Raw genomic sequence first — 21,867 nt, 5'->3', positions numbered from 1 at the left:
AAACGAAACCACTGCCACCAGCCATTCAGTGAGAGAAGGGTAACATAAAAATGTTACATGAAAAGCTAGACAAAGGGGATATTAGGTAACCCTATTGTAAGAGTGTGTCCTGGGTCTAGAAATTTAACAAATGTAAGTAAAGTCAATTTCACTTTACTGCTCTTGGAAACAGTAGTTTGACCAAGAGAAGGTATTGAAACCTTTGGGAAATCTGAAAGACTTCCGTGTGCCACTGCACTGAAGGTGCTGTGTGACACAATGTAAAAGATGATGCCTATGGAGTTTGTCAGACTCCACAACCAAAAGAAACAGTGTTCAAAATCACATTAAAATATATGAGAGTGGGTAAAAAGGATCTCACTCTCTCCAGGTTAAAAAAAATCAAGTCCTCAAAATTCAGCATGCTGGGGGGTCTCTAAGGCGGAGGGAATTAGCACATTTTTGAGAATTCTTCCTAACAAGGAGCGAATCCTGGATCTCCCCTTTGAGGGTGTGGACCTGTTTCATATGTCAACCGATGACGAATTAACGAAGAAAATGTACACCCAAACCGCCAAGTCCTTGGCCATCCTGACAAAACCAGGTCAGAAATACTTCCCTGAATCCCAGGGTAGGACTCAGTTCAAACCCTGCGTGTTCTCCAGCTTCATAGGGTTCGGAGACCGTGGTATACGGAGGCCTGACAGGTTGCCCAGCAACCAGAGCAAGCAGCAGAGGACGTTGCAAGAAACGCCAAGAAACAGTGACGGCAAGGTCTGGGAGCACAGTTCGGTTGTAGGGCGAACCGGTTTCTTTTGTAGACGGGGGATTTGGTTACTATTCTAGGATTTTTGCAGTACTCTGTTAGGGAGAATTCTCTTAAAAGGCTAATTTCCCCTAGCAGCTTTGCTGGATTTGAAGGGTTTATCTTTTTTTTTCTCCTGCTAAGAGAGAGACTCTTTTTCCCACTCTTAGGCATATTTTTTATGTGTTTTTAGGCTATTTTTGTGCTTATGGGCTATGGAGTTTTTCTCACTCCATAGGTATCATCTTGTTACATGTGTTACACAGTACCCTCAGTGCAGTAACACAGGGGTGTCATAGTGACCCCCAACCATAGACTCCATACCCTGGGACTGACTACTGTCTCCCGGGACATGCAAAGTTACCATTGACTTTGCTAGTCAATAGTTGAGAACAAAACCAGTACACACCATCTTACTATGGAGGTACTGGGAAGGGTTAATAGTTTTCCCCTGGTGTTAATTTTCGAGAGGGTACTGTCCAGTCCCTCTCTTGTTACTGTCATTAATATTCGACCGCAAATATTTTCTCTGGGATTTTACCATTGTTCGAGGCTACTACTTTTTATGATAGCCTTTAACATAGCGCCGGGTCATTTTATTATCTTTACTCCAGTGTTTATTTTATTTTTTTGCCAGATCTTTGATAATATTTCTTTCTCGTGTCTCTCTCTGTAATCCAAACCGAGGTCGGGGCCATTTGTTCATCCTTTTGGCGGGCTTCTGGACCGAAGCCCTCCTTCAGGCACCAGTGAGTCTGGGGTAGACCGGATGTGTGGGAGGGGGAATAGGCACCCTGGACAGGGTTGCCTAAGCAACCCAAGTCGCAGTCTGCCCTGATAGGCTGTGGGGGGCGGGGGTTATCCCGCCAGTATAACCACCCCGCTGTGTGAGTGACAGCTAGGCTGTATGAATGGGTTTTTTTCTGCATAAAAGCAGGGACCTGTGGACTGGAAGACAGATGTCGCCACTGGACCTGAGAAATCCGAAGAGGAGAGAAACCAAAGACATCTGCAATGAGTGAACCACTGTTGAAGCCCTGCTTCAGATCCTCGCCACTTTTCTCCATCGACAAGAGAAGATCTTCACCTGCAAGAGCCTTCTTCCCTTGAGCTGGTGGGGCCAACCAGTTTGCCAATCGCCTTCCCGGACCTGCCTTGGTCGAATCGCCAGTGGCAGGCATTAGGAGACCGGATAGCCAGGCACGCGTCCACCGCGATTTAAAGGAGCATACCTTTTATTCCGTTTTGGCATCACTGCGGCCGGCTTCTTCCCTGGGCAGTGCAGTGACTCGAACCTTCCTTCCTGACGAGAGCCTCTCTTCCTCTGCTGGATCTCCCGAACTGCCAGGAACTACCGCCACCGCAGGTGCCTCATCCACTTTTAAGGTACATTGTTCCGCCAGGCCTCCCGTTTTGTTGGGTACTGCTAAAGGTGTTCAAATCCTTTACTTACCTTCTGGGCTGGCCGTCCCTTTTGTCTAACATTGTCTATTTACCTTCTGCAACCGCCTTTTCAATCGTTAAACAAAGACTTGACTGCAGCTACTAGAACCGTTTGAACCTGGGCACATTGCTCTGTGCCATTGACTGGCACAGGCCTATTGACTCTGGCTAATTATGTTGCAACTGCCTTCTCTAGATTGTCAAGAAATGTGTTGGTGCACGTAAACTCTTATAAACACCTTCCTTTCCCCTTTATATATTGTTGAAGTGCCATTTTGCTCGGTTTTCACCCAAGTATTGCTTATGCTGAAGTACTACTTTGCCTAACCTGTTCACAATCCAATTGGGAAGTGTTGCTGGTGTGTTTAGGAGTCTAACCCTGTATAACTTGACCTTTCCCTCCCTCTGAAGAAATTGTTAAAGTGCCATTTCTGCTTGGTTTGTCGCATTTTGCTCAGCTTTCACTATTGCTCAAACGTGTCTACAATTTAAATAGGGAGTTGTGTATACTTTTCTTGACTGTTTTAACTTGTTTTAATGATAGTAATTTGTGTGTTGAGTTAAAAGTGTGTAAAATAAATATATATATATTCTTTTTGATACAAAGCTTTGGTCAGTGTTTCCTTGTGCCATAGTACTGAAGGCCTATTGTGTAAACTCTGAATACTGCTCATCTCCCTCTTCAGATAAGTCTGACTGCTCAGCCACAGCTACCAACTACATCTTTTTGGTACAGACTGTGTGTCTGGAAAGGCAGGATGTGAGGGAGGTTCCTGAAACTCCCTTGTCCTTTGTCTCTCTGAGTGCCTAAATGCAACCAGTCCTGATTGGCTGGCTGTCCTTTCAGGCCCGCCTCTCTCAAGCCTATTGATAGAATCCAACCAAAGGTTATAAATATAGCACTAAGGGCCAAGGAGAAAAGACTCGAATAAATGTGGGGAACAGGTTGTAGAAATCCGTAAACCCGAGACTAAGAAGAGAGACCACAGGAATGGTTGGAAATAGGGTGCTGGAAAACGTTAAACTCAGACTATGAACTCACAAGTATTGGTTAATTCAGACACTATTTGTAAACCTGTGCACATTTGTTAATAAAAGCCTATGTTAACACGAATCCCTGGTCTAGCCTGCTTGTCGATCGATGTCCGCTGTGTTCTTACCTTAAGGTTGGAGGTTGTACAGCCCAGACTAGAAGCCTGTGCAAAAAATGCCTTAAAATCTAGCCACACCACAAGTTTTATTACAAATCATTGCAGTGATCCAATGTAAAGCCCTGAGCTATGTTATTGCTCTAATATGCCTTACTTGCAGTACTTCTGTGCAAATACTGTCCTAATAAATATAAATAAAATAAGAACTCTTGCAGCATATTACCTAGTCGTTGATGCTGTTTATTATTGCAGCTTGAGCAAGAGAGACGTGATCAAGAATTGAGAGCTAAGCAGCTGCAGGAAGAGGAGGAGAAGAAACGTCAGGAGGATCTGCGTCGTCAGCAGGAAGAGCTGCGCCGTCAGCAGGAGGAGCTCCGCCATCAGCAGGCAGAGCTCCTCCGGCGTCAGCAGGAAGATGAGGAGAGAAAACGGAGAGAAGAGGAGGAATTAGCACGAAGGAAACAGGTTAGCACACAAAACTGATCTGTATCTCGGTTATGCACAATAGGGTCACATATGTTCTAACATGATGGCTCCTTTCTTTTTTCACCATTTCTTTTGTGGTTGTCCCTTGTTAGCCCTTCTTCTAGCATTCTTGGAGGGGGGTGGTCAGTGTATGAGTTTTGTCTTTGGCAGTAAACCTTTGGTGCCCCTGCCTAGGCTCCAGTGTGTCTCTGAAGGCAAGACGCAGGGGAGGAGTTTAACACTTCCCCTGTCCTTTTCCAGAGTTCCTAAATGGAACCAGTTCCCACTGGAGGGGGGAGGGGGGAGGGGGGGTGACTGTTCTGATTGGACAGCCACCTGCCCCTTTCTGTAAGCTGCTGAGTGTTTGCAGTGGATTTAATGCGAAATCCAAATAAAAGGTGAGGTTCCTGAGGCAGAAGGCAAGTCAACCACTGGAATAGAAGATCGGAAGCTGAAGACCACCAGAAACACCTGCAGACCCTTCAGTAACTGTGAAGTGACCGCTGCTGTCCTGTCCCTGTTTTCTTATCAACAGAGGACCTTTGAAGTGTACGACTCCTTCCCTTTGGCTGTTGTGACCAACTAGCCCCAAGACGACCTGCTGATCAAGCCATCCCCCGAGGTGCTGTGACCTTCCAGGGCTGCATACCGCGAATAACAGGGGACCTCCGACCCATTTGCAGTGCAATGTCTTTGCTTGGACATATCCGTCCAGAACTTTGCTGCGCTCCAGTTGGACCTCCAGAGGCACAATTCTATTCATCTAAGTCCCCTCACCAGAGTTCAGAAGTACAGAATCGAAGATCAATTGGCTGATAATCATTCTTTGTTGGAGCTGATAAAAAGGTGCCAAAACTGCAGATTGACGCGGGAGACCAAAGAAATCCGTGCTGAGGGTCCTTTCTCGCGACTGCTGCTGTGACATCCCACTCAGAATACTTCCTTTCGTCACCAGACCGAAGAATCAGGAGACCGGGTCTGTCGCTGCTGCACAGGAGAGAATTCAACTACGTTTGCTTCTTCTAACCTAAGGTACTGTGGGACTAAAGATAGAATGTACCATAAGCTTAAGAGTCGCTCCAGTGTGACTGGAGTACGTTACAAGGTGTTTGGGTGTCCACCCATACCTCTGGCCAGGCTTAACAGCTTGTGTCCTTTAGTGTGTCCTTTGCAGGGTCCCTATAACTTGTGTTTTGATGCTTGTGAATCTGCTTGAAATCACATGCTGCTCATATAGTCGGACATCTAGAGGTAATTGCAGAGTATTGCATCTATTTTTCAAAAATCAAAAAGGGACGTCGACATGGGCGTGACATTAACACTAACCGTGACGTGTTGCGTACTCAGAATCCTTCACACGTCGAGTTCCCACCAGATTGTTTTTTTCTGCCTAACTAGTTGGTAACAAATAATTCAGAGCTTGTAAGAGTTTTATATTGCTGGTCCTGTTTCTTCGGCTATTCGCTTGCCCTTCGACAACTACTCGACACTTGATCCTGTCCGCCGACACTCCATCCTTGACTGATCAGCAACTGTTTTCCACGTGTCCTTGGCCCTCTGGACCGGCCTTTACTGTAGGGAGAGTGGGGTCCTGTTCTTACTGACTTCTCTTGAGAATGCCATGTCTTTACGCCTTCTCTTCTCTGGCTGCCATTTCCCTCTGCTATGGAGGGGACGCCTTTTTAAATTCTGCTTGTCTTGCAACAGCAAATTTCCTTGGAAAGACACCCATCGCTGATGCAATTGGTGCCTCCCTCGTGATCACGAGCGTCACTGTAAAGCCTGAAAACATTTTCGGCCTAAGACCTTGAAAGACAGGCGTACGAAACGGTGGCCGACCTACGCAATGCAGGCTGAGAGTCACTCCCCTGCTGGCGTCTCAGACGAAGAGTCTGTCGGCAACTGTGGCTCAGATTCGGAGGCCGTTGTCCTAACTGTGAAACCCATGTGTTCCCACTTGTCCGTCCCCAACAAGCATGCCATCAGCAGTGCCATGGAGAAGTCGCACCCTGGCAACAAGGACTCACATGCACCACCTGCTCAAAAGCACACAACCCCTAAACCTCCCCCGGTAGATCAGTCAAGGAAAGTTTCTACGCCTGCAGGCCCGTCAATCCTCAGGGCCTTTCGAACCTTGTGGTTCTGCGCACCACCAAGGTGGCCTATGCATGGCAATAAATCTTCTTCTCCAGCGGTTGCTTGCACTAAATCCAAGGCCTCCGACGCGGTAGCTTAGAAAGACGATGTAAAGTCGAAAGACACGCCGAGATGGGTCCACTCGTCAAACGCTCCCGAAGCTTTGTGAGAAGCTTTTTTAAGCCTCTTAACACGTTTCGGACCCCAGGAAGGCCTCCCTTTGCCTGAGGGCTATTCTCTGGCCTCTACTCCTCTTTCCAGGGCTCTGCAGCAGGATCCAGCTCCATCTACCCGGCCCTTCCCCCCTCCTGATGCTTCAGGCTCCTCTGAATGGACCAGGGATACATTTGAAGCCTGTGTGGATAAAATTGCAACCTTTATGAATTTCCCAGGCCAATATGATAATATTTTGGAACACCATGGGGCTGTTGACTTCTGTCCTGTTCCTCTGAAGTCACAGCGGCTCCATCACCAGGTGCTCAATTTGCATCCCTGGAGCAATCTCATCAGGACCCCCGGCAGATATCTTTTTGCATGACCTAAACCAAGACATATACTATGTCCAGGACACTAGCCAGGTTGACCAGGACCCTACTTATCACGACACGGACTGGAACCCCACCGATGACCAGGGCTCATTGCATTCCACACCCCCACATGACCCTGACCATGTCAACATTTTTCTGGATGCACCTCCTGTCACTTTACCCAGGGACTCGTTAACTATTGACGACCAATTGCTGTTTAATAACCTTCTTAAGAAGGCAGTTGATCACTTTCAGATCACCACACAAGAAGCCGTCCCTGACTCTTAACTTTGTGGAAAACATCCTTAAAGAAAAGCTCTGGGTCAGCCAAGCTATCCCCTTGTTGAACTCAGCGAAGAAGCGTCTGCCTCCCTCATTGCTCACACCATGGCTTACTTGTGCGGCCATTCCCTGTGTTGAGAATGTTCCACTCGGCCCCTTCGACCCCGCTGTACATCAGAGGCCATGCCATCCCGGACTCCCTGACAACATGACAATGGATGGGTTCCCCCTTCCTGGCCGAGGGGAAGCAACAAACAGAGTTTAAACAGAGGTCATGTCAGCAGAATGTAACTATGTTCAATCAAAGAGACATAGTCAGACAAGAAAAAGGAAGAAGAGGACCCCCTAATCCACAATCGCTCAAGGGGGGAACCGTCGATCACCTGAAAAGTATTGGATGGTGAAACTGCATCCCATGGTTGGCGTTAGTGTGTTTTTGATCATTGTGTGATTGATGTATTGTCTCATTAGTTGTTTCACCATCTAATACTGTTCAGGTGATCGATGCGCTGTTTATTAATATGAACAAATTTAAATAAATATAGTTTTATAAATGACTTTTTGTTTCATGCAGGGTTGATCTGTGGTGTGGATTAGGGGGTCCTCTTCTTCCTTTTCCTTGTCAAACTAAGTCTTTTTGATTGAACATAGTTACATTCCGCTTTCATGACTTCTAAATCCCCGACTCCCTGGTCATTAATACTACACGGAAAAGGGCAGGAGTACCACTATCCTAGTCTGAATCTGCTCTCGACAAGGACTGCAAGAAATTGTACACCCTTGGTAAATGTGTCACCACCTCTGCCACCTTTTTGTACCCAGATTGTCAACAATACCATGCTCCTAGCGAGCTACAGTGACGTTCACTGGGGATTCGTTCAAGATGGCCTCAAAGATGTTCCTGAATCCACTGGCCCACCTTCCTTTTAGCCATGGTTGCAGAGGGACAAGTCACGCAGAATATGCATGCTCGTCCAGGGATCTCTTCTCAAGTACCATGCCTGGCTGAAGTATTCGGGGTATAAGCCCGAGACCCAGGCTTTCCTCCGTATTAAGCCAGTTGAAGCTGCCAACCTTTTTTGGAAAGGCGGTCGATGAAGCTTTGTATACCACCAAGATGGAGCATGAGAACATAAAATCGCTCATCAGATCACGGCCATTCTGTCAGACCAGCAAGGAGGTTTCCACACCCACCACAAGGACCGTATGGCTCACTGGGTTGCTGGCAGGGCTCCTCCAGAGGTTTTCAGTCTCTACAACAAAGAGGGATTCGAAAAGGGAACGGCAGAGGTAGAAACCCTGCTTCCAGATGCTTCCCATCCTTCACCTGTAAATGACTGCGATACGGGTCCCCTTCCACACTTACCTAGTCGGCGGACTAACATCTTTTACCAAAGCGTGAGAGGGGATCACATCAGATGAGGGGGTTCTCAAGACCGTTGGCCCCGGGTACTGCATGGAGTTACTCCAGCCACCTCGCTACCATCCACCAAGAAGCAGACGACTGTCATCAGACCATCTGCGTATCCTGTTGGACGAAGTCCAAGTCCTGCTGGAAAGGGCACCATCAAAGTCATCCCTCATCTCCAGATAAACCAGGGTATTTATTCAATATACTTCCTTGTACCCAAAAAGGATCTAACCATGCACCCTGTTTTAGATCTGCATCCTGCAAACTAATATGTCAAACCACAAAAGTTCAGGCTGACAACTCTTCAGGAAGTAATCCCACTGCTGCGGCATAGGGATTATATGGCCACATTGGACATGAAAGGTGCAAACTTTCATATTTCAATGTTGCCAGTGCACAGAAAGTAACTTGGGCTCAAGATAGTGGACACGCAGTTCATTGTTCTCCCCTTTGGTATGCCTCAGCCCCAAGAGTGTTCACAATTGTACTAGCAGTTGTGGCGGCTCACCTGTGCAGGCAGTCCATCCCAGTCTCTCCCTACCTCTATGACTGGCTCATAACAGGAGATTCATACGAAACATGCCAGACAAATACCCAGAAGACGGTAGATCTCCTCTTCACCCTTGGGTTCTCTATCAACAAAAAGAAATACAGCCTGACCCCCATCCAGGTCAAACAGTTTCTGCCGGCTTTAATTCAGACAGAACACTGGCTCATCTTCCCCTTGAACGAGGGGGTCCAAAACAAGCTGTTCCAGATCCTTCACTATGTAGCCAGTCACCAGGTGACTGTATACAAAGCCATGCGACTGTTTAGGATGATGGCTTCCTGCATCTTGCATGCACCCCATGCAAGAGTGGCTCTTGAGCCAATGGTGTCAGGCCAGTGGCCAGTGGGACGATCTTGTGGTTGTTTTAGCAGCCCTCTTTCAGCCTCTGCAGTCGTGGTCAAGCGAGAACCTTCTGCAGAGAAAAACCTTCACCACCCCCGCAGTAGAGGCCACTTTCACCAGAGATGCATCTATGTCGGGGTGGGGGGGTTCACCTCCTTCATCAGACCGTGCACGGCGTGTGGTCTCCAGCAGTAGCGTCCAATCACATCAACCTGTTGGAACTGCTAGCAGTGTTCAAGGCCCTGAAGGCTTTCCAGACACACCTCCAGGGGAAGACAGTTCTAGTACCCACGGACAGTACCATGGCCATGTACTACTTGAACAAACATAGGGGACACTCTATCCCTAGGGCTATCCAGACTGTTCCAGAACATCTGGAAGTGGGCACTCAAACATAACCTGCTCCTCCTCTCACAACTTGTTCCATGGGATCGCAATCTTCTGGAAGACGTACTCTGCAGGGACTTGCCCCTACTCGTAGAGCACGAGTGGTGGCTACAAGAGGACATTTTACTCAGTCTTTGCAGAATGGGGCCTCCCAGAGATATTTATTCACCACTCTCAAACACCCAATGCCCAGACTACACCTCCAGATACCCACAGGACTGCTCAAAGGGGAATAGTCTCTGGATAACATGGTCCGGGTGATTTGCCTACGCTGCGCCCCCCCCCCCTTGCCCCACCCCTCCGATTCCCCTTGCACAAGATGCTCCAGGAACCAGTTACTATGATCCTGGTGGCCCCTATGTGGGCCCGCCAGCCTTACTACTCCCATCTCATGGCAATATCAATCGCCCCTCCCAGGAAGCTGCCATGCCTGTACAACATGCTGTCCCAGGATGTTAGGCAGAATCCTGTGCAGTGCCCTTAGGGACCACTACATACAATTAAGACAACAGGTGGCAATACAAGTTTTCCCTTTGGTACAAGCATGTACTACTATGTTAAGGTGGTAGCAGTAGCGGAGCAGCCAGGCTTATCTCAAGAGTATATGAGCAGTATCAGAGATTACACAAAGGGACCACAATTACTGTGACTCAAGCAAACACTGACTCAAGAGTTCGGGTAAAAAAATATAAGTACATTTATTTTTAAACCAATTTGTTATTAACACGACACTTCTATTAATTCAAAAACCATACGTAAAATATACTTCAACTAACCAATTCACTTTGTACAGTATTATTCGAGATAAGTACCCTGTGTTTGAATGGACCGGTGTTATGAAACGGAACACGTTACCGTGAATACAATTGCGATCACTTTTTGACACTTCGGTCTACTAGATAAACGCGTATCTGCGGCAAGAAATGCTACTGGGGTAAAAACACATTTAGCACCCGAAATACCCAGAGAGAGTTGGGGCAAAAAATCACAGGCAATATGTTGGTTAGGCAGACAGAATCGAAGAACACACATAGACAGGCATTCAAGAGTCAAGGGGCCGGAGCCAAATTCAAATGACACCGGGTGCCTGTTGTCGAGGATCACACAGTCGGACAGTTCGAGAATCAACATTGCCAAGAATACTTTGATATTGTCATGCTCGGAAGCAAAAGTTATAAGAAGGGGGGAAAAGGAAGGACAAGCCTTAAAATAGAGAAATGGGTATTTCACCCAGAATTCCTCAAACAGGACACAGTATCTTTCTCAAAGAACAAAGCTGGTGCCACGGCAGTTGTTCCTATTGGTTTCCCGCAGACCCACGCTTTCCTGCAGCTTCAGCACGAAGGACGATGAGGGGGTCCGCACCACACCGGGATGAGGCCGGCAGCAGCGACAATGAATAAAAGGTGCGCTCCTTAAAAACAGGAGAAGCTTTTCAGGTGGCTATCCGGACCACTACAGCAGTGTGCAGCGATTTCGACCATGAAAGCAACCTCTGGCTGAAGAAGATGAGCCAGTTATCCCCGCCAGGATCAAGGGAAGAAGACTCCGGACTGGATCTCCTCTTAGTTGTTGAAGGGTAGATAGCTCAGGACTGCAGCAGGGCTTCTCCGGTACGGGGTAGTTGCAGCAGTCGACCTCTCCTCCACTTCTCGTCAGTTCCTTGTAGTTCCAGTGGCGACTCTCTGACTTCCAGCCCAAGAGACCTGCCTTTTATGCGCAAAATCCCCATTCACACAACTTGGCTGTCAATTCTCCAGCAGGGGGGTTGTCCAGCCCGGACAACCACCCTGCCCAATCATTGCAAAGTGCAACTTGGGTTTCCTTGGATACCCTGTGCAGGGGGTGACTACACCCCTCCCTCACATTCAGCCCACCTAGACACCCAGGCGCCTTGAGGAGGGCTTCTTTGCAGAAGCCCGCCAAAAGACAGTGAACAAAGAAGGCAAACCTGGTTTGCCACACAAAGTAAAACACAAGAAGGGTTTTAACAAAAAGAAATGGCGAATAAACCATACTGGAGCCAAACGAAAAAGCATTTGGTCAAACGGGTTTAAGTTCGAGGCTAGCACAATAGCATACAATATTACCACGGTTATATAAGATAACCGCGGTAGAATACTAGGGCAGATACCACTGCCACCAGCCATGTCTAAATGTTAAAAAGAGCGAAACAATCCTCTGCAAGGTACAGATAAAGAGTTAAGAGTTAACCCTTCCAGCATTCCATGTAAGATGGTGTGTACTGGATCCGTGGTCAAATTTGATTAAGTAAAGTTAATGGTAACTTTACCCTTTTCTGGGGGACGGTAGTCGCCTCAGAAATGGAGTCGGGGGAGTCTGAACGACAACCCTGTGCCACTGCACAGAAGGTGCTGTGTGACACACACAAAGAAGGGGGCTACTGAAGTGGTGTACTCCAGAGCCCACAATCAAAAAAACAGGTCAAAACACATAGCAAAACTCAAGTAAGAGTGGGGAAAAACTCACACTCTTACCAAGTGGAAAGAAACAACTCCGAGGGACTCACTAGGTAAGGTAAATTAGCCATGAAATGAGAATTCTCCCTAACACAGGATAAGGGAAGGACACAGATAAAAACTCACTATTGAGCTATTCCAGTTACCACCCCATGACGTTAAAAGACAACCTCCCATTCGGCCAATTCCTCTGCTATCGGAGGTTGTGCACTAACACCACAGATTATAAGTCTGAGGCCAAAGGTCTACAAAAACAACTCACCGAAAAGGGGTAGCCATGGAAGATTTTGCAAGGGCTACAAATATCCCCAGGTCCGCCACCCTTGAGCAGCACCAAAAAGCTGAGGACGATACATACATTACGGCCATTTTCAGCTATTCACCACTTTTGAATCAAATCAAAACAGAAATAAACAAAAACTTTGTCCCATTCTCAATACCGGGGAATCTATTCTACGAGAGCCCCGCTTTGCACTCAAGAAATGACATAATGTGAGGGGTAAACTGGTCAGTAGTCTCCGGTCACCTTACCAACCCACCCAGACAACCTTGTGGAATTCCAATCCACCGACAGGACACTCTCCTTGCGGTCAATGTTCTATGTGTGCACAGACCAGTAGATCCACCACCATCGAGATAGGCTGGCATACTCCAAGGGTGCAGAAGCTCTTAACCAACTGCAATAGCAAAGGTGTCCTATACATGATCACATGCCCATGTGGGCTAAGATACATAGGTATGACAGCTCGAGCAGCCAAAACCAGGATGATTGAACAACGTTCCTGCATCAGGACAGGGAAGATAACGGCACCCCTTGTCTCCCACATTGTAGCTGAAGGGCGCACATCAGATAGCTTCAAATGGACTATCCTAGAAAAAGTTAAACCACCCACACGAGGGGGTAACTTTCATGACATTTTGTTCAGGCTGGAACAGAAGTGGATTTTCAAATTGGATACCTGCCACAGAGGTATAAATGAATGTATCCAGCGGCAAGAACTTGCTGTAATACGATGATCACATTTTTTTTACATCACCAGCATCTGCCTTTTGCCCCATTCACCTGGGTTTGTTTTTCCGGTATCTCCCGCCAGTCTTGTTCCATCGGACATAGCATTGGTATTGGATTTTCTTCCATCAGTGGATACCCCTGTGTTCCGCCCACCAGGCTCTGGTTCCCCTCACATGGTGGAAATACAACCCCCCCCCCCCGACCCCTGTCCTCCCTCCACTGTCTGAGATCCAGTGCTTTCCGTCTTTTTCAGATCTAGCTTCTCCTTCGTTTCCACATTGGCCTCACGTGCCGCTTCTGAGATCCACTGCACTCTGTCCATTCCAGATTTAGTTTCTTTTCTTTTTCATTCATTCCTATATTTTGTTTCATGTGCATCGTTGTTACCCACTCTTTATTTCCATGGGTTGCATGCATTTTTTGTGGGCTTTGAAAAGCGCTTCCTATTGGAAACTTGTTTCTCTTCTTTTTTCAGTCACCTTTTGGGGCTGTCCAATGCCCCTCCCTACCCAGTTTCCCCCTCCACTAATCCCCCAACCCCCGCTCCACGCTTCAGTCCTCCATTCCGCTCTCTTCCACTAGCCTGGAGATCCAACCGGGGCCCTATTGAGCCCGCGATCCTGTCACAATCATGTAACACATCGTGTGTGGCCAGGATTGGCTCACGCGGTTCGGCCCCGTCACAGCGTCACGCGACCAGGAAGTACCTTCCCTGGTGCGCACGGCTCCAGACGCGATCCTTTGTCCAGCGGATGGCTGCTATTCATTCTGCTTACAGCGTTCAAGCAGGTAAGCCGCTTGATGAAGTGCCCAGAGCACACGGGCTGTGCCATGACGGCACAAGCATGGGAGCAGCAGCTTTTCTCCAACGCGCTAACACCATGTTATGGCTTGTTGTTTTTTTTGTTCCCTTGTAGAATATTGACAACAACACAGGCTTTTTCCACTGCCCGACCGGCCCCCTGAAAAAAAGTGTCTCAGATGGGCTTTCTCTCCCTTATTTGAACTGGTGGCACATGCGTGGATGGGGTTCTTCGACACCCTTTGTCCTTTGATGTCTCTGCACCTCAAAACCCCCCCCTTGATACCCTAACGACCTACATACTTTTGTTGTTCCAGTTAGGGCTAGTAACTGGGTACACTGACACCTTACTCCGTTGCATCTGTCTTTTGTCTCCCTTGCAGGAGACGGAGCAGCCACTCCACCCTGTGCCCCTACACCCGGGCATGGTTGGAAGATAGACTTACCGCCAGCCAGGCAGCATGGGGGACGCATTCTCTTTCCTCTGGGACGGCCTGTTTCTGTATGCGTTCCCTCCATTGCTTCTTCGAGTAGTCATTCAACTCAGATGTTCCCGGTGCCGGATGATCCTTGTCGCACCGGCGTGGCCGAGACAGATATGTTACCCGGACCTTCTGGACATGTCGGCGTCCTCTCCAGTCAAGCTTCCAGCGGTCGCAGATCTTCTCGCCAGGGAAGGGGGCGTGATTCTGCACCACGACCCAGTATCGCTGAACCTGAAGGCCTGGCTCCTGCAGCACTAGAGTTTGGGGGCTACGGTCGCCCATCGTATTGTAAGGAGGTGCTCGCCAAAGCCAGAGACTATGGGCACAAGTGGAAGAGGTTCGCTGTTTGGTGCCGTACCTAGAAGATCGACCCTCTGAGTCACTGCTCCGTAGGTGCTTCCATATTTGTTGTCGTTGGCCAAGGCAGGACTGGCCCATGCTTCCATCTGGGTTCATCTGGCGTCTTTTTCCCGCTACACCAGCTCTCCTGGACGATAATCCTTATGGTCGCATCGTTTGATCAAGGAGTTCGTCAAAGGACTATTTCGCTTGTTCCCACCGGTGGAGGCTCCGGCCCTGGCGTGGGAGATCAATGTGGTGCTTGCTAGGCTCATGGGTCCCCCGTTCAAGCCTATGCATTCGGCGCCACTGAAGTTTTTGTCGTGAAAAACAGCTTTAATTGTGGCCATCCCCTCCGCACGACGAGTTGGAGAGATCCAGGCCCTCTCTTGTAAACCACTTTATTTGACATTCCACGAGACGAGGGTGGTGCTGCTGATGCACGCCTCATTCATACCCAAGGTGCCATCTGACTTTCATCGAAACGAGCCCTTGGTGTTACCTGTATTTTTCCCAACGCCTTCGTCGCCGGTTGAGAGGACTTTGCACTCGCTGGATGTGGCTAGAGTGCTGAAGTTCTATGGGGACCGCACACAAAGTTTTCGGAAGACGTCACAGCTTTTGTGAAATTCGGCTCTGTAAACCATGGGAAGGCCCTCTCCAAGGCTTCCATTTCCAGGTGACTCATCCGGCTGCATCAATCATTGTCATCGGTTGGCAAACCGACTGTTGCCTGGCCCTCTGAGAGCCCACTCGACCAGAGCGATCGCTGCAACTACAGCGTTCCTTGTGTGGCCCTGCTTGACATCTGCAGGGCCGCTACGTGGAGGTCGACGCACACCCTAACGAAATTATACTGCGTCGACAGATTCCAGGGAGGAATCCAGAGTCGGCCAAGCAGTGCTGTGCAACCTGTCTGCTTGACAACCTCTGGTTGAGGAGATGAAAGATGCTTAATGTTGAGATGCTTAATGTTGAGCCTTGCCACCTCCCATGGTTGTGCATGTGTGTACTGCTATGTATTCTTTATTCATGAGCATGTGAACCCATGCCAGACCCCATGCAGGAGAAGGAACAAGTTACTTACCTGTAACTGTTGTTCTCCAGCATGGGTCTGGCATGGATTTGCATGCAAACCCTCCCGCCTACCCCTCTGCGGCTCTTCTCTTGGTCCTACTTCCACTTTTCGTGCTACCAAATCTGAAGATGGCTGCCAGAGGAGGGGCTTAGGTAGAGGGCAATCATTGGCTGGGGGCAGTATGACCCAGAGACCAGTGATTGGTTGTTAGGAGAAAGACAGGTCAGAAGTGAAACTGAAACTGATGTTTTCTTTACCAAGAATTCCCAGCCTGACGTCATAGAATATTCATGAGCATATGAATCCATTCCAGACCCATACTGGAGAACAACATTTACAGGTAAGTAACTTGTTCCTTATTACACCTGGCTAATCTGGGGCTCCGGGTTGGCACAATTAAAAGGTATCGAGCAGTAAGTGCTAAAGGGTATCTATTTTTAGGCTCTCATATCTTTCTTCAACATTCCACTAGTAAAACCATTTCTGAAGGGATTGATAAATGTATTCCCTCCAATCCAATTTCAAATCCCGGTTTGGGATCTCAACTTAGTTTTGAAATTTCTCATGTGTGTTCCATTCAAGCCCATTCATTTCTGCCCTCTAATATTGCTAACATTGAAGACCATCCTTTTGGTTGCTCTTACGTCAGCTCATAGGGTGAGTGAACTTCAAGCCTCGTCTTGCAAGCCTCCTTATAGTCTTCTTTAAGGATAGAGTGGTCCTGAAGGTTAGACCTACAATTTTACCAAAAATGGTCTGATTTTCATTTAACTCAAAAAAATCATACTTCTGTCATTTTATCCTCCACCTCATTCTAGAAAGGAAGATGAGAGATTACACAGGCTTGACCCAAGGCGTGCACTTAGCTTCTACCTATCCAGGATGTATAAGTTAAGAGAGGATGATCAACTTTTGGTTGGTTACACAGCCCATAAATTGGGTATGGCGGTCACAAAATAAACCTTATCCAGTTGGATCCTTTTAGGAATTTCTGAATGCTACAGATTAGCGGGAAAAGATCCTCCTAAGGGTCTCAGAGCTCATTCGACCATGGGCATGGCTACTTCCTCTGCCTCTTTTCTCGGGGCCTTCGTGCCCTTCCACCCAGGGCGTGCCGCAAGGCTTCAAAATGGCAGAGCGGCACATGGCGGGGCCTGACATGCAGGCAGCCATCTTGGATCCAGCTCAGGACCCACTAGTGCCCATTGAGTGGGTTTTGCAGGACAATTCCAGCCCCCTTATTTCTGCAAGTGGCTAACGCATCCTACAGTGTAGGGGTGTGGTCCCTGCAGGGGTACATCTACCCATCAAAACCCTACAGCTTCACCCACCAGGCACCTCAGTGCATTAGCCAGGAGCGGAGACCCAGTGCCTCGGAGGGCAGGGCTTCTAGGGACCCAGCTGCTAGTGAGGATCGCTGCTTCTTATGCTTCCTCTTCTGCTTCCTCATGTGTTCCCCTCAGATGAAGGGGCTCCTGAAGGACATTGTGAAGGGGGTTATCCCACAGGCGCCGCTGCTGCAGCCCCTCCCCTGGGGACTCCTCACGTTCCTCCGGCTCTCCCAATGCTGGTCCCTCCTGTGGTTCAGGCCCTACTGGTCATGCTGACCTCCTGTACTACCAGCGCCTCCCCCTCAATAGCCATTAGACTAGTTTGCGACTAGGGGCCTTGGCAGAGGTAGGTGTGGGGGTGGAGGGTGGGTTGTGCCGGCACCTGTGTCGCAGGGCCTGGATTCCACTCGGCCTGTGAAAAGGGGGGTGATGACCCCCAGGACGATGAGCCCTAGGAATCTGTTAAAGCTTCTCATAACTGCCTCCTGGGCCTGGCAGAGTTCTCGGGGGAGGGGGTCCCTCTTCCTGATTAAGCCCCCAAGGAGTTGTGTGCTTGCAGAGGTCTTGGGGAAAGCACCACGTTTTGGTCTGGCATTCAACTCCAGAAGGATGTGCTGCAGGTGGTGTGGAAGGTCTGGGAGAAGCCCAGGGCCAACGCCCAGATGACCAAGAAGTTGGGCAGCAGGTTTAGGCTGACGGACGGGGAGCTAATCCTCCTTGCCTTCAACCCGCAGCTCCGTTCCTCTCTGGTGGCTGGGGCCTCCTTATACTCTAAACTATGGTCTTTGTCGTCTTTTCCATGGGATCCACCTCCAGTTGCCTCTCCAAGCAGGGCAAGGTCCTTGAGTCCTTAGGAAAGCGCTGTTACTGCATCTGCAGCAGGCCAACGCGGAGACACTCTTGGCCGCGGCTAACCAGAAGCTGTGGCGGGAGCTCTGGGAATTTCTGCCCAACCTCCCTTCGGACAAACAAGCCTCCTTCAAGGCCGGACTGGCAGATGCCTGGGCCATTGTGCAGGACCTCATGTTTCCCACATCGACACAGCCAGCAGAGGACTGTGTCTTGGAGAAGAGAATGACGGCCTGGATGCACGCCACCAAGTTTTCATCTGACATGCAGGAGCAGATACTAGATCTGCCCTTCAAGGGCGTGGACCTTTCTTATTCATCCACCAATGACAAATTCCTTGGCCATCCTGACCAAGCCGAGTCAGAAATCCAGCCCTCAATCCCTCGATCACAAGGTAGGACAGAGTTCAGACACTGAACCTTATGTTAGGACTGATTTTCTATACTCGATGTATAGAAGGCCAACCTATATTTCGACAGGGATAACTCTGGGAGCTGTAGCAAAAACCAGTTCAAGGTAGCAGGGACGAGAGGTCTAGGCTAAGTCAGGGTCCACAATGAGCACACAAAATGGGAGTCACAAATTACACTTAGGCAATATGTATACAAATAGTTATTTATTGATCGCCAAACAACACTATGAACAATGACTACTAACAGGTAGAATTATCACACACTAATAGAATACATATATGCAGTCACTAGAGACAGGCATAATACAGATCAAACCCCTGTAAAGGAATGTGTAGATTAGTTTATGAACTACTGGTCCACAGAGAATTAGCCCTAGCTTTAGAAGGCCTTCCCTAACTTGTCTGTGGCCTTATGCCCAAATGTTCAGGAAAAGTTCTGACACAGTTTGTAACGCTGGAATAAATGAAGGTAGGGTCTTGTTATGGAGAATTCTCAAAAATGTGCCAATTCCTCCCACCTTAGAGCCCTCCAGCTCTTTTGCTAAACTTTGGTACTTTTCATTTTTCAATGTGTTTGTTTCTTTTGAATATGGAGTCTAACCAACTCCATAGGCATCTTCTGGTTTATTTGTGTCACACAACACCCTCAGTGCAGTCACACAGGGATGTCTTTTAGAATTCCCAAAGGTTTAAATACCTTCTCTGGTATAAACGACTGTATCCCAGAGAATGTAAAGTGAAATTGACTTAACTAGTCTTTACAAATTCCTAGACCCAGCACACACCATCTTACAATGGAGTGCTGGAGGGGTTACATAGTATCCCCTGTGTCTAAATACTCATGTAGCAGTGAAATGCTACCCTTTCCTATTGAAAAGGCTGGTGGCAGTGGTTTTACAACGATCTACCATGATTTTTCCTGACCGCGAACACCGCTAGCCAAAAACCACAGGAGCCATGTTTTTCAAGATGGCGCCTTAAGCCCCTTTGTTTAAACGGGTTCATGTCTTCTTTTTTCGCCATATCTTTTTTGTAAAGGTCCTTCTAGTGTTTGTATCTGCTCACCAAACCAGGTTTGGTCCCTTTGTTCGTATGCCTTTGGCGGGCTTCACGACTGAAGGCCGCCTCTGGCGTCTGGGGTGGGCAGGAAGTGATGGAGGTGCCCGAAACTCCCTGTGCTTAGTCTCCTAGGAGACCCAAATGCACTCTGGCATGATTAGCTGGCTGACTGTCCAGCAAGAACAGCCATCCTGCTGGGTGAGTGACAGTTAGGCTGGAATGTAAGTGAGAAAACTGTTTAAAAGGCGAGTCTCTTGGACTGGAAAGCAGAGTCGACCACTGGAACGAAAGAACCGAAGAAGAGCTGGAAGAGGACGGCTGCTGCAACTCCTGGACCGTTGGTTTGCTCGGTGAAGCCCTGCTGCAGGTCGACTTGCCAAGTTCATCTCTACAGAGAAGCCCCTTCAAGGAGTTGGTGGGACCAATCAACTCGTAAACCACCTGGATACCATTCTCAAGGCTGGTTAGGATTAACCAGGGAGAGGGACACCAGCTTGTGTGCTTGAATTACAGCTACTGGAACTGAAGTGACTCCATTTTGTTAGCGTTTTCTGACGATCCTGTGCAGTGTCGGAGTCCCCCGACGTCCTCCATCTTCTCCTCACGGCTGAGGCTCAGGAACAGTGAGATTTGCAGGAAATGCCAGGAACCAACGACTTCAGCTGCATTTGTTTCTTCATACTAAGGTACTGTGCCAACCCGATTGAGAGAATGCCACTCTCGTGGTGAAAGTTTGTGAAACTTTCCAAACTTGCAAGCCTAATCGGCTTGTGACCCAACATAAGGTTTTTTTTTTGCCCAAACTACTTCTGAGAACTTTTGCAAATACTTTATCATTGAATACCAGAACTGCTCTTTCCTATCCAGAACACTAGCCCATTGCCTTTGGCCTGGGCCTATTGACTTGAATTGAACTCTTCTGTGAACTGAAACTATTTGCACTGTCTAACAAGTATATGTGATCTATTCTACTTACCTTATGCCTTTTTGCTCACTTCTAAGTAACTGAACTGCCATTTGGCTCCTATTTCAGCCGAGCTCGAACTGTCTCAAAATCTTAGTTTTGTATTGGTATATAATATTAAGTAGCCTCCTTCTAGTGAAATGTTATCTAAATGATTGTGTAATAAATTAAAAAGTGTTTTACCTAGAAACCTTGTGTATAAGTGTCTACTTGAACCACTGTGATTGAAAGACCACTGTGTAATAACTTGTACTGCTCTCATTCGCTCTTGAGATAAGCCTGGCTGCTCAGCTCGTTACCAAAAACTGTGTGGTACAGACTTGTACCAAAGGTTGGTTTGGCTTACACCTTTAGTCCTAATTGTATGTGGTGGTCTCAGAGGGTACTGCATGAAATTCTGCCTAACGGGTCTCTGGGGTCCAGTGAAGGATTCCAAGGCTTAAGAGGGCAAGCTATTCTAACTAGCAGAAGTGTCCCCAACTTTCGGAAGGCTTGCACGAGCAAGCAATGGAAACGCCAAAGTTTTGTCAAAGTTTTAGAAAAGTTAGCAAAATCTTTAAAGGGAGTTTAGGGGCAGGTAAGAACCACTGTAACTCGCCCCCCGTACTCAGATTCTTCACAGGACTTGACAGGTCGATGGAAGAATGTCCAAGGTCGTTTTTTTCCCGCAGTCAGTCTCAGCCCTTGATTCGCGGGGGTTGCAGATTCGAGCAGATCTCCGGTCGGTGTCTTTAGCTGGCGCAAGGACACTCGGATGAAGAATGCAGATAAAACACGATGCAGGACCCCTCTGAGGACTGGACTGGACTCAGGTAATCTGTTTCAGACAGTGGTCACTGCAGCACAGCGACGCAAAGGGACTCACTAGTCACGGTCAAACCTTTCCTCATATCTCGGGTCACCTTGATGCTAGGCCTATGAAAGTATGCTCAAGTAAGTCTTGTAGGACAGGCTAAGGACACCCCAAGTTCCAGGCTTCAACGCGGAACGGTGACATCGGCAGCCCAAACTCTGAGCTAGTCAGCCACAGGACACACCCGGGACACTTCCCTCAGCTCTTCTTCGCAGGGTACCGAGAAGACTTCAGGAATGGGTGTTCCCTCCAAGGGTCGCAGCTCTCTGGCAGGACTGCTGAAGATCGACAGCAAGCCAGGGCTCTTCCAGGACAGCAGCAGTTGCTGGTAGCCAAGCCTCTTTCAGGTGGGTCACTGGTCTCCTTGCAGGTCTCGCAGCTGGACAGAAGTCTTGGCTTCTCCAGGTTTCTCCAGGATTTCTCTAGAGTGAGTGCAGGGGTTTGTTTCTTATCCCAAATACCAGGTATGAGCCGAAACCACCACTATCCAATAGCAGAACTCGCCCCACACACACACCAGCAGTGGTCCAATCAGGACCACTGGCGGGAACACTCAGACACACTGAAACCTGTTTGTGGATTGGGACCAGACAGTCCCAGCCCACATCCTGCCTGCAAACACACATAGCCTTCTATTAGCCCGCCAAAAAGCCTCTGCTTTCCTGGGCGCTGGAAGTCCAAATAAGGATTTTCCTGGCCTCACAGATGGCCAAAGGACAAGCGAA

The 21,867-nt window shown here is 48.4% G+C and overlaps 1 protein-coding gene across 5 annotated transcripts in view; it reads left to right on the top strand.

Annotated features, from left to right (window-relative positions):
• GIGYF2 (GRB10 interacting GYF protein 2) overlaps nt 1–21,867 on the top strand; it is a 2,415,541-nt gene that overhangs the window by 1,885,534 nt on the left and 508,140 nt on the right. For 4 of the 5 annotated variants that reach the window (XM_069617902.1, XM_069617899.1, XM_069617900.1 and 1 more), the window contains one exon: nt 3,631–3,843. In XM_069617902.1, the coding sequence (XP_069474003.1) occupies nt 3,631–3,843 (213 nt within the window). The remainder of the gene's footprint in view (nt 1–3,630; nt 3,844–21,867) is intronic. The other variant, XM_069617901.1, reaches the window with a different exon arrangement.

Source organism: Ambystoma mexicanum, chromosome 10, assembly GCF_040938575.1.
Source record: "Ambystoma mexicanum isolate Mex_15411 chromosome 10, UKY_AmexF1_1, whole genome shotgun sequence".
In the NCBI taxonomy this organism is placed as follows: domain Eukaryota; kingdom Metazoa; phylum Chordata; class Amphibia; order Caudata; family Ambystomatidae; genus Ambystoma; species Ambystoma mexicanum.
This window is presented reverse-complemented; position numbering and strand designations above follow the sequence as displayed.